Here is a 15,300-nt window from a genome sequence, read left to right as displayed (position 1 = left end):
CTGGTAGGCAAGCAGTTAAAAAGCGCTTTCTTCACTCGCAAATGTATAAACTGTCGAATACCAGCGTAATAAATATGGCAGCGCCCATGCGGTGAAATTTTCGGAAACATCCGATGTAAACTTGGATCTAGATTAATTTTAAAACTTGTTAAAAACAGTTTGCCATATAAGTAGAAATCTGGGACCAACGCTATTGCAAGGATCTTGATTCTGAGATCGGAATTTCTTCGCTTAATTATGGCAAGTAAGCAGAAACAACGTACGAAGGGAAACACACGGGTAAGTTGCTGCACTAAAATCCGTGAAGAGCGCCCTCACCGATTCAAGTGAGCCATCACCATTAAAAATAGAAGACAATACTTTTAAAGTTTATTTCCCCTTTTGAATTTAAAACAATAATATAGACATTAAAAGAAACTCTAAGGCCTAGGCCTCCTTTTTGGGAGAAAATGACCAAAAATTATAAGAGTATCCTCGGCTCGAGTCACCATAATCAGCGCAGGTAACAGTATAGTCGGACTCCCTATTATCGCGGCATCCCTATTATCGCGGCATGGGAAATTTCTCTTTTTAGTGTCAAAACTCCTTCAAGTGGCGATTTTTATCCAGTTCACCAGTCATCAAGGATTTTCTACCGAGTTGTATAAAAAGGATGATTAAAAAATGTTGTGTCTTTCGGGACTTTTAACGATTTTAATAAATATTAACGTTTTCCAAAACTTGCAAAATTTTCCCTCACCGTGTCTGCTAAAAGGTACCGTTTATATTTTAACATAACTCTTTAAATGCGCTCTGTCCATGAAAGTTCCATTGTCTGGTTCCCATTCTTCAGCTGCAAATGTAAAATGAAGTCGAACGACGATATTTGCAGCGCGAAATCGTAACAACTTTTACGGGATCAAAATAAGCACCGCGCGTTAGCGAAAATAAAACGGCACACCGTGTAAAGTGAATGGCGCCCTCAATCGCAGATCAGTAGACTTGCCTCAGGGATTTGTGTTCTCCTTTCGGGGGAAGGGCATGGTCTTAAGAAATCATCCTGCAGACATTTTGTCTTTAATCAACTTGAACGTTACAGGGAAAATATCAGACTTTATTCAGGGGTGTTTTGGTCAAAGATAAACTATGAACAAAAAAGTTGGGATCATTATAAAAACCACTTCCCGCATACCGCGATAATAGGGAGTCCACCTCCGTTCACACACGCCGCGCATGTCTATTTTCACAGGCATCGTACACGGAATAAACCACACCACCCGTCAGATTTTTTTATATTAATTTAAAAAGGAAGAGTTATACTACACATAAGACAGGACAATTCTGGAAGGTTAGTGGGCAATCTCTATTCCGAACGAGAAACGTGATAAGTACCGCGATAATACGGCGTTCCATACTACTTGCAATGCGCGCACGTTGTCGCAAATTGAATGAGAGCGCGTCAAAATAGATCCTCGTTGTTTTAGGTGCACTGACGTCGATACCAATCAACTGAGGATCAAATCTTGTCGTCATTTAAGTGTAATCATGGTAATGGTGACGCCTGTTGCATGCAATGCATTCCAGTATAGCGTGACTTGCAGCAGTGCAGGTCAACATGTTAGCTGTCACTGCACCACTGCAGTCACGTAGCGCATGGCTGGATCAGCGGCTGTTGCTTGACTTTAGTTATCTCTGAACTTGATGTGTAGTGTGTCCTCAAATTTTTGGGGGCGTTGTCCTACATTTGTTGAAATATTTTTTGTGTGTTTTTTTTGTAAGTTGGTCAGAAGTGCATTCTTGCCGTGCTGTGCAACGAAGCTTATTAGCAGCGCAGCAAACACTGAATGTATAGTTGATTCATTTGTCAAGAATGCATGCCAACATTTTCTTTACAAATTAATCCTCCATCAACCCATCCTGTTTTTTTCTTACTGGGTGTATAAGAATTAAGAACAAATAAGGTCTTAGCTACCCACCCATCCACCCCTCATTTTAGTCAAGTTGGCAATATGGAAGTAATTTCAACAATCAATGATGTCTAGCCATTGTAAGGATTTCTGTGGACTTTCAATTTTTTGTTTGTTCTGTCCTTCTCCAGCCATCCAGCAGTGGTCGTGCCGCAGAGCTTCTGGCCAGAGAGGGTGCTGGGGCAACCGCAGGGGCGTCGGGCTTCATCGGCTTCGGTACGATGTCCGGGGACCTGGGCTACGTACCGGCCGCCCAGTCGCTGAGCCTGGAATCAGACCAGGACTCATCGCTGGAGACCGATTTCCGCATGGCACTGAGGAAGCTGACAAAGAGAGATGTGGTTACCAAACTCAAGGTACAACTACAGCAAGACAAACATGAAAGCTTTTTTTGATTACTTTCGAGTTCTTAAGGATTTTTTTTTAAATGTAAGGTTTTTTTTTTTTTAATATGAACCCTATTACTCCCTGGGCATATTTGCTAGGATGCATCCTCAATTCTGCAAAATCCTCCAACTGTCTCCATTTAAAACTTCATGCAGCCTCAATCCTACAAAGTACTCCATTATTTCTTGAATGTGGGCCTTGGAGAGGTGACCACTACCTCAATCCTGCAAAATCCTCCAGCTATCATTGCCAATGTGTTGAGGCAGAGCCAGTGACATCCTGGAGCATTGCGGAGAATTTCAAGTATAATCTAGCCCTAAATTTATGCACGGCTAAGCATAAACAACACAAGGTCCAGCCCAAGACCTTGACACAGTGCATCCTCCAAAACCAGCCACACATTTTTGCCATATTGCCTCAATCCTCAGGATATAGAAAAAGAGTATAGAAATACATGTAGGTATGTGAAGGACAAGCCCATTTTGCATAAACACATTTTGTTTTCTCCAATTTTTGCCTGAGTGTTAAAGCACGTCCGTTTAAAAACATTTTAATTCGCTCTTACCACTTGTTGCAGGCCATTCAAGAGTTTGGTGCGCTGTGCAAGGAGAAAAACGCAGAGGCTGTCAAGGGAACACTCCCCCACTGGCCAAGAATGTACAGTCGACTCGCAACAGTAAGTTTTACACATGTTTTTCACACGCATAATAGGGACCCATTTTACAGACATGCTAAGCACAAGCTATTTGTTTAGCAATTACTGGTAACCAGCCAAAATGACACTTGCAGTTTATTGCTAATTGCTGGTTCTCAGGTGATTTTTGTTTAACGCATAAACTTGTTATGCATTTTTTTTTTCAATGAAATTTGACCCCTGTCTTAATAGTTTGCGGCAATGCTAGACCTGGCTGATGAGGCAAAACAGTGGTTTCTATAAAAAGGAAACAACTTTCCAAATGTGGTCTGTCGATATTGTCCATGGGTGTTATAAATTCAGAGGGTGGTATGGTAAATCAGGTACCATTTCCTCCCTCTGGTATACCAAAAGCCATGGATCACTTTGTCGTTTGCCCTTGGTGTGTACTAGGCCATTACCATTGACGCGAGGAGTGTGGCCTAGTGGTTAGGGTTCGTGACTTATGATCAGTGGGTCAGGGGTTCGAATCCAGCTGCTAGTCATATGTTGTGTCCTTGGGCAAGCCACTTCAGCCCCACTTACCTCTCTCCACCCAGGAGTACAAATGGGTACCGGCATTAGCTGGGGAGTAACCTGCGATGGACTAGCATCCCGTCTAGGGGGAACAGAAATATTCTTGTTTCTTGCTACTGAAACCTGAGAAAAAATGCTGGCCTGATGGGCCACATTGGCTCGTGTCACACTTTACTTGTTTTTACTACCATTGATCCTTTACAGTGCTTAGGATAAATTCGTATGTCCTCGGTTGCAGGATCATGACAAGCGAGTGCGGGAGGCCACCCAGCAAGCCTTTGAGCAGCTGATCCTGCGAGTCCGTCGCAGTCTGGCCCCCCAGCTCCGGGCCTTGATGGGCCCGTGGCTGCTGGCGCAGTGCGACACCTACGCGCCGGCTGCGCTGTCGGCGAGGGCGGCATTCCAGAGTGCTTTCCCCGCTGCGAAGCAAGGAGAGGCTGTGGCATTCTGCAAGACCGAGATTCTCAGGGTAACAAAAAAAATCAACTTTTTTCTTCATGTAAAGAAGGAATCGAACCTGTAAACTCTACAAAACCACCCTGATGCTCTGCCAACAAATGTAACTCTCAGTTGATTATTTTTTTTCCCTATTTTGTCCTCAAATTTGTTAGTAATAATCCTAGCGAAGGGAGAATTGAACCTGCAACCACTTTAATACTGTACTTATGCTGTACAAAAAGGTAGGCACACATTTAATTATTCTATTTTTTTGTTGTCATCCTTAGCCATTTATTTAAATATTTTCATTATCTTCCGTTTTTACTTCAGTATCTAGAAGACAATCTCTTCAAAGAGACAGCAGCATCTCTGAGTGACCCAAAGTAAGTTTGTGTCAGATGTCAAGGTTAAGTTGATGTTCCTTCGGCCCTGATTTTAAAAAACGAACCACTTTTGGCAGTTGCTACCCCTCTTCAAACCTCCAAACTTCTTGGATCTTACACAGTGGTCTTTTGCTGGATCCTTTTGCAGTGTTTTTATCAAGTCCGTCACAAGTCAATTCTGGTCACAAGTGACAGGAGAAGAGCAAGAACAGAATAATTACTTTTGTCGACTTGTGAGGACTTGTAGGGACTTGTGGGGAATAACGAGGACATGTGTTGACTTGTGAGGACATGTGTTGACTTGTGAGGACTTGTAGGGACTTTTAGGGACAGGTGAGGACTTGTGTTGACTTGTGATTGACTTGTGATTGACTTGTGTAGACTTGTGAGGACTAGTGAGAAATAGTGAGGACGTGTTAAGACTTGTGAGGACTTGCGATAGGTGTGTTAGGACAAGTTGGGACTAGTAAGTACTTGTAGGGATTTGTGTAGACTTCTGAGGATGTGTTGGGTCTTGTGGTGACTTATGAGGACTCGTGAGAGCTAGTGAGGACTTGTAAAGACTTTTGAGGACTTGTTGGGACATGCTTAGACTTGTGAGGACTTATGAAGACTTGTAAGAAATTGTGAGATTTTGTGAGGACATGTGACGCACTCGACTTCAACTCTGCCAGGGGATCATATGTTCCTGAGCAAGATAATTTACTGCAAACTTAACTTGACGTCCTTACCAAAAAGATTAAACTATATAAACTAAGGTTTTATTTAATTGTTTTTTTCGTAGATCATACACCCCAGAAGAACAAGAGGAGAAATATCTTCGAATTCAGACGTGCTCGGTACTAGGCCTGGGCGAGTTTGTGACGGTACTGCCGGAAAAGGAGTTGTCCTCCATTCAGGACACGCTGGCGGCCATCTTGGCAGAGAACAAGCTGTGGAAGCTAGCCAAGAGCAAATCACCCCAGGTAAGGAGGACAAAGGGAATGCTTGTTATTGCCGAAAGAGGGTGCTTTACAGTTTAACTATTGAAGTAAAAAATACCCATGGTAGGTATAACAAAAGAGATTCTTGTAAATTGACTTGTCCTCGCCAGCTTCCTTTTTCCTGCACACCTCTTCTTCTTTTTTTCTTCTTTTGTTATTCATATATTTGCAATATGTTTTGCAAGTATGCTGTCAATAATTGTCTTTTTATTTGTTTCCAACAAAATTGTAGCTATGTAGAAGAGGTGACTGCTCTTTTTTTGCAAATTATGACTGCGCTTTTTTCAAAAAGCCTGGACGAGAAACAATTTTTATTTTACTTGTCAAAAAGAGGAAAATTTCTCTTTTGGTACACCATCAGCTTTGAATGAAAGGCTATTGAAGTTGGCCCAATAATACCACACTGCTGTTGCCATGGATCGACCAATCAGGATTGAAGATTACTTTTTTTTTTACATTTTCGTAATTTGTTGTTTTTAACCTCAGCTTCGGAACGCCATGTACTCTCTCCAAGGCAGCCTGATGCGGAGTGCGCCCTCTATAGCCGAGGCTCAGCTAGCCCGCATATCCACCACCTTGCTAGGGGGCCTGGATGAATCGGACCCCCTAGCTGTGCAAGCTTTGTGGGAATCGGTGCTTTTAGTTGTGTCTGCATTTCCGGTAAGTTATAGACATAAAGGCATGTAGGAAAATTGGTTATTATCCAGAAATGAAGCTACCGATTCACTGAGGAAAAAACCTGACTATAAAGGCCAAAAAAAAGTCTTCGGTTTCTGGTATGGAGCTTGCCCCAAAAGTGGTGCGGCAACACAGCTTTTTTTTTTTTTACTTGTTTTTTTTCTTCAAATGTCGGCTGATGACTGCAAATGGTGCCCGACTAAATTTAGTGCAAAATATATGGGAGTCCGGAGAGGCCACATAAAGCTTATTCTCGACCATAACCCAATCTAAAAACACGTTAAAATTGTGCAGCAGCAGTATTCCAGTCAAACCAGTGAGTTTGGCGATCTGTCATTAAAAAAAAAACTTTTTCATTTTACCGACGCGCATGGCTACAGCTAGCGCGCGCATACCAGAAACCAGAGCCTTTTTTTTGTTGGCCTAATTCCCTGTGAATGTTTTCTCCCTAAAGATATGTAGTTCAGAAGAAAAACAATCATGCCTACAGACACACTTTCCCAAATTTGACTACTTTGAGTGAGAGACTTTTGAGACGTTGGTGGCAGCAAACACACCGGTCCTTTTTCCATTGTTTGCATCATATTGAGCATTAAAAAGGGTAGTCTTTGTCGCCATGGGTCTATGATATGTGAGCAGATTCGCTGATAAATTAGGCAAGATCCCGCCTCTTGTCCTCCTAGATTTTGACCAATCAGCGGGCGCTTTCTATATCGGGTCTTAAGTCATTCACCTGTTGGGCGTCATAGACAATGGATTAAAAAGCCTGGCGTCATGCGCTCTGTATATTATGTTTCGCGATAACGCGCCCGGCTGTTGTTGCATTACAAAACACTGCATTCAAATTGACTAATCAAACGTTTAGTCCTGATTTGAGAATGAAATGACGTCACGATTTAGTAAAGTTGACTCCGATTGGCTGAGGCGCAAGATCGCATAAATCTGCATGCTCAGACATATCACACGTTAGACAGGAGTCTGGGCTCCGTGGATAACGGGTGATACTCAGACTATAAAAAGGGTTGCTTCAGGAAAAAATCTAACAAAGTCTTTCCAGTAATGAACTAACAAAGGTGTAACTCAATTCTAATTTATAGAAATATTGCCTTTTTTGAAAATGTGACAGAATTGTTGGGAGCACGTGAATGTGCGGAAAGCAGTCCTCCCTAAACTTTGGGCCATGCTGCGGGCGGGCGGTAACGGCAGCGCAACCGTCATACACCCTAATCTACTACCCCTACTCAGCCACGTTCCCAGTGATGTCACAGGGTCAGGGGTCATGTTCTACCGAGAGTTCTTCGGCAACATCAAAGAAGGGTGAGTGAAAAATACAAAATATGGAAAAATGATATCATCTCATCAAATCTTAAAAAAAATTAATTAGCTGTTTTTTTTCATTTTTAATTTCAGCCTTACATGCAGCTCGGCACGGCAGAGCGCCAGTGAATACAGCGCCATTGTCAAAGCCTACATGGAGTGTGTACGATACGCAATCTCACAGTCGGTAACCGGTGATGGGGCCGAGGATAGCCAGAATGTGCAAAACTACCTCATTCAGGACGAAGTAAGCTTTGCATAAGTTGTAAACAGTGTTGTAGTCAAATCCGTGACAATCTGTGACAAGTCCTCACAAGTTTGCACAAGTCTGCACAAGTCCTCATATGTCCTCACAAATCCTCACATGTCCATGCATGTCCTCACAAGTCCTCACTAATCCTTATAGGTCCTTCTCTCACAAGCCCTCACAAGTCCTCACAATTTCTCACAAGTACTCACAAGCACTCACAAGTCCTCACAAGTACTCACACGTCCTCACAAGTACTCACATGTCCTCACAAGCCCTCACAAGTCCTCACAAGCCCTCATAAGTACTCACAGACCCTCACAAGCACTCACAAGTCCTCACAAGCCCTCACAAGCTCTCACAAGTCCTCACATGTCCTTACAAGTACTCACAAGTACTCACAAGCCCTCACAAGTCCTCACAGGTCCATTACAAGACCTTGAAAGTCCTCAAAATACCCAACAAGTGCTCACAAGTACTTGCAATTCTTCACATGTCTTCACAAGTTTTGACAAATCTTCAACAGCCCTCACCAGTACTTAAAAGGCTTCACATGTCCACAAAGTCGTCAGAAGTCCTCACAAGCCCTCAGAATTCTTTACAAGTCCTCACAAGCCCTTGCTAGTCCTCACAAGTCCATCACATATCATCCAAGAGTTAATCAAGTTTGTTTGATCACTCTTACAGCTGATGCCTCTCATTGGACAGTCGATAACCGATGATGGCAGTCACCTAGCAACCACGTCCCTGTTTCTCCAGACCTCCAAACTACTAACCCACCTGTGCAAACAGCTCGACAAAACCCCATCGGTCAGTGACGCCCTCAAAATGTTCTGGACAAGTCTTGACGGTATTTGCACCGAGGAGGTCAGTCTGGCAGAAGGAAGGGAACGTCCAAGCAGATCCCTGGAAAAGATGGCAGTCCTTCTCGCGCAGCTCCAATTTCCGGAAAAGTCGCTGAGGGTCAAAAGGATGCAGAAGCGTAGCGTGTCTTTCTCAGAGGATGGGTCTCCTGTTCTGTTAGAGGCAGCGGCCAAGTCGTCGGTAGTTTCCACGAGACATCCGGAGCTAATCCTCCTCGTCCGTAAACTCGTAAAGGAGAGTAACAGGCTCGCTCGAAGCAGTTCGCTGTCACACCTGAAGTTTATGGTCCGGCTTCTGGATTCTTTCCAACTGGTTGAAGTTTTTGAAGAGCTGTTGAGCGGGAACGGAAAAGAGAAAGATAATTTGCAGATATCAGAAGAAGGGATCGAAGAAACAGGGGAACAGGTGATGGGAGAGAGCAGAACTGCTACAGATGAAAAATCAAACCCTGAAGAAGAGGAAAATTTAGAGACAGGTGAAGAAGGTGACTTCGTGAATACCGAATTACAGTCTCCCGATATCATCGATGAAAAGGACTCGTCGAAAATCGTCTGGAGGTGCTTTGATGAGGTTCTGTTGCCGTGGGTGCAGTCGGAGGAAGCGAGGCACCATGATGAAGATGAGGTCCTGATCTCCACGGAGGAGGTCCTGCCTCACGTGGTGAATATCGTCGCGGCTGCATTCGGCTGCTGCGACGACGAGGAAAGGGAGTCCATCCTGGATGCGTTTTGCCAAAGGACCAGTCAGCCGCAGACGCTGTACCTTCTGATACGAAAGGTGAGAGACATTTCAATTTTTCCTCTGAAATTACTCCTTTTTTGTTTTCGATTGAAATCTGGAATTTGTGACTTGTTGATTTTCTTTGCCACTTTTTTTCCCTCTGAAATGGTTAAAAGAGTTGCAAACCCCAGCACCAGTAAGCAAGAGTCTTGTTCTCAGGGCACAACTCTTGGAGAACAGAATTTTGCTAAGCGCTGTATATATCTGCTTAGCAAAATCAGGTTACCAGCTAAAATATCATGTGATGTTTAATGCTCCTCACTGGTCCCAAACTGATTTTCGCTCCATATATAAATTTGCTAAGCATTTTTTTTTCTGCTTACTAGCTTCATAAAAAAGGGCCTGGTTTATTTTATAAGCAAGCTTGTGAATTAACTTTTCACAAACCCTCACTCAGCACTGACTTTACACTGCTTATAAAATTATGTCCATGAAGGCCAAATTTCAGATATTAAAACTGAATTTTTTTTTTCCATGTTCAGATCTTGGATTCCTCTCACAGTGCCTGCGTCAGGGCATGGCTCAAGTCGGCTGTATTTGGCCAGAAACTGTTGGCGTTGACCGATACGCTATGCTCCCAGGCCCTGGGTGGCATAACGGAGGGGTCGGTGTCGCAGAGCTGGGATCTGATCAACTTGGGACTTTCCGTGGAGGTGGAGGAAGGTGGGTGAAGTTTGAGTCACAAGTTATTTGGGTCGAGTCACTTATTTTGAGTCTGAGTTTGAGTCACGAGTCACTTCACTTGAGTTTGAGTCTGAGTTTTTGAGTCGAGGGGTTGAGTCTTAGTTCGAGTCACTAAGTTACTTGGGTTTATTTAGAATCCTGAGTCACTTATTTTGAGTCTGAGTTGAGTCACGAGTCACTTTGTTTGAGTTTTAGTCTGAGTTTTGAGTCAAGGGGTTGAGTCTAAGTCTGAGTTACAAGTTATTTGGGTCGAGACAGAATCCTAAGTCACTTATTTTGAGTCTGAGTTGAGTCACAAGACACTTCGTTCGAGTTTTAGTCCGAGTTTCGAGTTAAGAGGTTGAGTCTATGTCCAAGTAACTGAGCTACTTGGGTTGATTTAGAATTCTGAGTCACTTATTTTGAGTCTGAGTCAAGAGTCACTTCTTTCGAGTCTGAGTCCGAGTTTTGAGTCAGGGGGTTGAGTCTTAGTTCGAGTCACTAAGTTACTTGGGTTGATTCAGAATCCTGAGTCACTTATTTTGAGTCTGAGTCATGAGTCAGTTGGTGTGAGTTTTAGCCCAAGTCTTTATTCAAGGGAGTTGAGTCTGAGTCAGAGTTACTTGGATAGAGTCAAAATACTGAGTCACTAATTTTGTATCTGAGGGCAAGTCACCAGCCACTAAGGCCATTTCACTTGCCGATATGTTGAGTCTGGGTCTGAGTAACGTGTCGCTTCTGTTCGAATTTGAGTCTGTGTTACCAGTCAAATGTGAGTCTTGAGTTCCTTCGCTTGGAGTCTGAGTCAGAATTCACTTGTGCCAAGTTCAAGTTTGAGTCAGTAGGTTGAGTCCAAGTCACTAGTCACTTGTTTAAACACATGGATACATGCAGTTACCCTCAAATCAATGAACAGTAATTTGGGGTTTCTCTTAGCAACAGCTGTATGGCTATGTTTGTGTTTGTTTATGGTGTAATTCGAGGACACACGCGTGCAACATCATTGGTGAATCAAGGTCAGAAACCGAATCGAGGACTCCTTGGTTGGAAAACGTGTACAAAACCAATGAGAGCTGTTTTGAAAAAGTTAAAGTACAAACAAAGGAAAAGGGAAGAGGAACAAAAGAAAATCCTAGATTTACACCATACACAAACGTGTGTGTTCTTACATCTGTGTGTAGAACATCATTTCTTGCCAGGGCAACTGGAAAACTAGCATCAGATATTAAAAAAACCCAATATTTTTTAAAGATTTGTAACATTCTGAATAAATCTTTAAAAGTACTATTTTTCAAGATTATTTCATTTGTTAACTGCAGAGCCTACCGTTGACTCCGGCTATGCCGAGCAGATCCTGGGTAAGTTCACCGACACGCTGCTGAGGTCAAAGGTCGAAGTTGAAGGCAACGAGCAGAGAGTCCACGGCTGTATCAGCTTCATCTGTGATGTGGCCACCAACTTCTTCAGTGCCGTCAAGGTACACCTTCTATGCCTTTTCAGGGTTTTTTTTGTCTTGGTTTTAACAAGTTGTTAAAACTAGTTTTAATTGTTGTAGGGTCAAGCACAATTCAATCATAAATCCATTGCAGGTCTTTGTCTCAAGTAAGAGTGGCTGAACCACTGATCTCTATATAAAGACTGGATAGTGGATAAAGAGCCGCACAATGAATGAATTTGACGCCATATTGGTGAGGCCGGTGAGACCGGCTGGTGATCTACGAAGGACAAGTTGCTGTCTTTAGCATGATTTCGTTTGTAGCATTGCGGTTCAACTTATATTTTTACCATGACCACTGACCAAGGTTTTACAATTTTTCTAACGTCGTGGTTTACTTTTTTAATGCCGCCGTTCACTTTTTCGGTCTTTTGGAAATAACAATCACTACAGAAATATGTCCTGTTTAGAACATCATAATATGTGTATGTGACCAAAATGCGCGTCAACTGTTGATACAACGCGCGCTGTACGCGTAGAACGTTCGTATTATACGCGGCCATCTTCGTGAGACCGGGGGCGAATTGGTCAATATGCAAAGTCTACTGGTGAATGGTGTATGGATATCCGCTATCCAGTCTTTATGTAGAGATCAGTGGGCTGAACAGTAACTTAAGAATGCTATTGTAAAAGTAGGACTATAAAATGGAACTGACCCTGAATGTGTTTTCGAAATAGCTGTTGTTTCTCCGTTCAAAGTCTGAAGTCTTATCTCATTTCTCATTGACCGGCAGGGTTGTCTTCTGATATCGTCAGCCGAGGATCTTCTCTTGGCTCTGTTCCAACTCGGCTGCAAAGAGGCTACAAACTTCCCAGGTAGGTGCCCCAAAATGTCTGGTGCAGGAACTCTGTTCATTTGTGTTGGCAAAATGGTGCATGAGTTTCTGCTCTCATTGAACTTTCTTAATTGTTTCCCAAGTTATGATTGTATTTAAGTTGAAGCCTTTTTTTTAAAGGGAATATACAACATTTGCAAACATCAGAAAACAAAACTACCAAATTTTTACGAAATACCTTACTAGGATGTTGGTAAATGGAAGTCTAAAGCATCCTGTAAAATTATGCCACCTGGTGTGAAGTCATTTTCAAGAAAATGGTATTTTGTATAAATTTCCAATGGTGGTCAGCCGACCACCGTTGGAAAAACCTATTTTTCAACTACTGCTCCAAATTTACAATTTTTTTCCAGTCCAAATTTTGTTTGCTATTGGTTACATGTTCATGAACGGGTGCAGGCCAGCTAGACTGGTTTCCTTACCTTACCATTCTCCGTCATCTATAACTTGATTCATTTCTTCTTTAGTGTAGTCAGGGAACCAAACTACTTTTTTGTTTTTTCTTGGTTTTTACAGCATTTCGAACACAAAACTTCTAACTTGTGAGTGAGTGTATCAATATTTGATCTATTATACTAACCCCTCAAATAGTTCATTTCTGAAAATGACAGCAAAAGCCAATGATGTACATTCCCTTTAATCTTTTCAGATTCTGTTCAGCAGAAAATCCTCTCAGCATGGACAAAAGGGGCGGAGTCACTCATCCGGCAAACAGGGGGGTTCCTGAAGGAGGATGGGTTTCTGTGTAAAGCTGCTGCGTGGATCAACGCCAGCCTGAAGCAGGGTCCGCACGACATACACAGGTAAGGCCGTTGGGTAATTGCCTCCGTGCATGAGGATAGAGGGCGCTGTCTAACCTTACAAAGCGAAGGAAGAGCTGATATTTTAAAACTTGTGGAAAATTGACTAATAGATAAAATCTGTTAAGGCTCATTTTGTGAGATCCGTATGCAGTGGCATAACCCCACTTGCGCCACAATTTGTTGTGAAAGTTGCGTAACATTTCTCCCTGCGCAACATGTCAGTTATATGACACATTTTCACAAAAGTTTCATTCCGCGTAAGTCAGCAACTTGCGCAATAAATTATGGCGTAACTTGCTCAATCATTGTAGGTAACATAAATTGAGGGATAGCGACTGAATTTGAACTATTTTAGTAGCAAATTGTGACCATCGTGGAGCCTGTTATTGCACAACATGTCAAGGTTTGTACAAGACACTCACAGCTTTGTGTTTGAGGTAAATCATTTGCGTTTTTACTCTTGAAAGAGTTTTTAGGGTTGCCGTACAATTCCAAAGAAGTCGGACAAAACTATTTTCAGAAGGGCAGGCGAAGGTGATTCAACGACTGTTAAATGAACAAACAAAATCATACAGACAAAGCTGCAAAAAATGCTGTTATTATGTCCTTGTCCAATATGTTTAGACTATTTAAAATGTTGCACGGCTTCACCAAGTTTTGTGAAATTGTCTGTAAGTTTATTGCGTGGCTGCTCATCAAAATTGTTGCGCAAGTCCTACGTAACAATTGCTGGTCACATTGGATTATTGTGTTTTCTCTCATTTTGCTTATTGACCACAGCATTGAGTTATTAGCGAAGCCAGCCGTGACCCTGATGGACCTCATAGCATCCAGCCTGCCACCCTGCCTGGACCCTGATGCTCCAAGCACCGAGGAGAGCTTCCTGACGCTCTTGATGCCATCAGAGACAGAGTGGGAGAGAAACCTGGACATGCCCAACCAGGTACGGCATTGGAAGGAGCTGGGATTATCAGAGTCTGGTTGTAATCAAGACACTTTAATAAAAGTCAATCTCAATTCGGACACAAGCCAATCACAACTCAGTCACAAGTCAAGTCGCAAGTCTAGTACAAGTCAGTCACAAGTTAGGCACAAGTCAAGTCGCAAGTCAGTCACAAGTCAGTCACAAGTCGGTGACAAGTAAAGCACAGGTCAATCACAAGTCAGTCACAAGTCAACTACAAGTCAATTACAGGTCAGTCACAAGTCAATCACAAGTCAGTCACAAGTCAATCACAAGTCAGTCACAAGTCAATCACAAGTCAGTCACAAGTCAATCACAAGTCAGTTACAAGTCAATCACGTGTCCGTCACAAGTCAGTCACAAGTCAGAACAAGTCAATCACAAGTCAATCACGAGTCAGTCACGAGTCAATCACGTGTCAGTCACAAGTCAATCACAAGTCAATTACAAGTCAATCACAAGTCAATCACAAGTCAGTCACAAGTCAGTCACAAGTCAGTTACAAGTCAATCACAAGTCAGTCAAACTCCTGGTTGGAGAGTGGCAATTGTAGTTAAGTGTCTTGCCCAAGAACACAAGCACCATGTTCCTTGCAGGGTTTGAACCCACGTACCATCGCACAAGTCAGTCACAAGTCAATCACAAGCCAGTCACATGTTAACACAAGTCAGTCACAAGTCAATCACAAGTCAGTTTGTTCAACGTAACTCTGGAACGCTAGTTTGAAACAAACAGTTCTAAACAGAGTCACTGACCAGCGCTAATTTTGGCGCATACTTGTTTCATTTCAGTGGATGCTTTCATCATTTTTCGAAGAGACCCTGACATTCACGGAGCTCCCGGACATGACCCCACTTGACCCTGTTACCGTGCCAACAGGACTGGTCTATTCCGTTTTTGCCGCCACCCTCCTCCGACCGTTAGAAATGACAAGCAGCCCTGAAGTTGAGGACAAACCTCTGCTGGAAGCAGAGGAGGTGGCTGAACAGAACAGAGAAGAGTTTGAAGGATGCGTTGCCATGGCGCAGTTGCCGTGGAGATATGATGTCATCGCACCAGTGCTGAAGAGAATGTTGTATGCACTGCAGTGGTGTAAGGGAACCATGGGCATTGACGCTGTGACCAATCAGGTGAGCGCTTATTCAGCAAACCTGGCTGTGTCCCTAGGCAAGACATTTTATCATAATTGCTTCTCCCTACCTAAGAGTGAATGGGTACCTGTGAGGGCAGATTGTTATTTAAAGATATAGTCCATCATTTGTAATTTGTGCATTTTGTTCGTTTGAAGCAACAAAAGTGTTTAAAA

The 15,300-nt window shown here is 42.9% G+C and overlaps 1 protein-coding gene across 1 annotated transcript in view; it reads left to right on the top strand.

The window, feature by feature from the left end:
* Positions 1-30: 30 nt before the first annotated feature.
* The window catches only part of LOC119730348 (E3 ubiquitin-protein ligase listerin-like), a 56,688-nt gene continuing 41,418 nt past the window's right edge, over positions 31-15,300 (top strand). Inside the window, exons 1-16 of the mRNA XM_038203200.1 lie at positions 31-279; positions 2,078-2,302; positions 2,911-3,009; positions 3,782-4,012; positions 4,312-4,364; positions 5,149-5,329; positions 5,834-6,007; positions 7,152-7,342; positions 7,436-7,589; positions 8,277-9,230; positions 9,716-9,896; positions 11,216-11,373; positions 12,126-12,207; positions 12,877-13,030; positions 13,811-13,973; positions 14,786-15,124. Of these exons, the coding sequence (XP_038059128.1) occupies positions 238-279; positions 2,078-2,302; positions 2,911-3,009; positions 3,782-4,012; positions 4,312-4,364; positions 5,149-5,329; positions 5,834-6,007; positions 7,152-7,342; positions 7,436-7,589; positions 8,277-9,230; positions 9,716-9,896; positions 11,216-11,373; positions 12,126-12,207; positions 12,877-13,030; positions 13,811-13,973; positions 14,786-15,124 (3,381 nt within the window). The 5' untranslated portion in view covers positions 31-237. The remainder of the gene's footprint in view (positions 280-2,077; positions 2,303-2,910; positions 3,010-3,781; positions 4,013-4,311; positions 4,365-5,148; positions 5,330-5,833; positions 6,008-7,151; positions 7,343-7,435; positions 7,590-8,276; positions 9,231-9,715; positions 9,897-11,215; positions 11,374-12,125; positions 12,208-12,876; positions 13,031-13,810; positions 13,974-14,785; positions 15,125-15,300) is intronic.

The sequence above is a fragment of the Patiria miniata genome, unplaced genomic scaffold (genome assembly GCF_015706575.1).
Source record: "Patiria miniata isolate m_02_andy unplaced genomic scaffold, ASM1570657v1 HiC_scaffold_22, whole genome shotgun sequence".
NCBI lineage: Eukaryota > Metazoa > Echinodermata > Asteroidea > Valvatida > Asterinidae > Patiria > Patiria miniata.
Note: the sequence above shows the minus strand (reverse complement) of the source record. Positions and strands in the feature narration are given on the sequence as shown.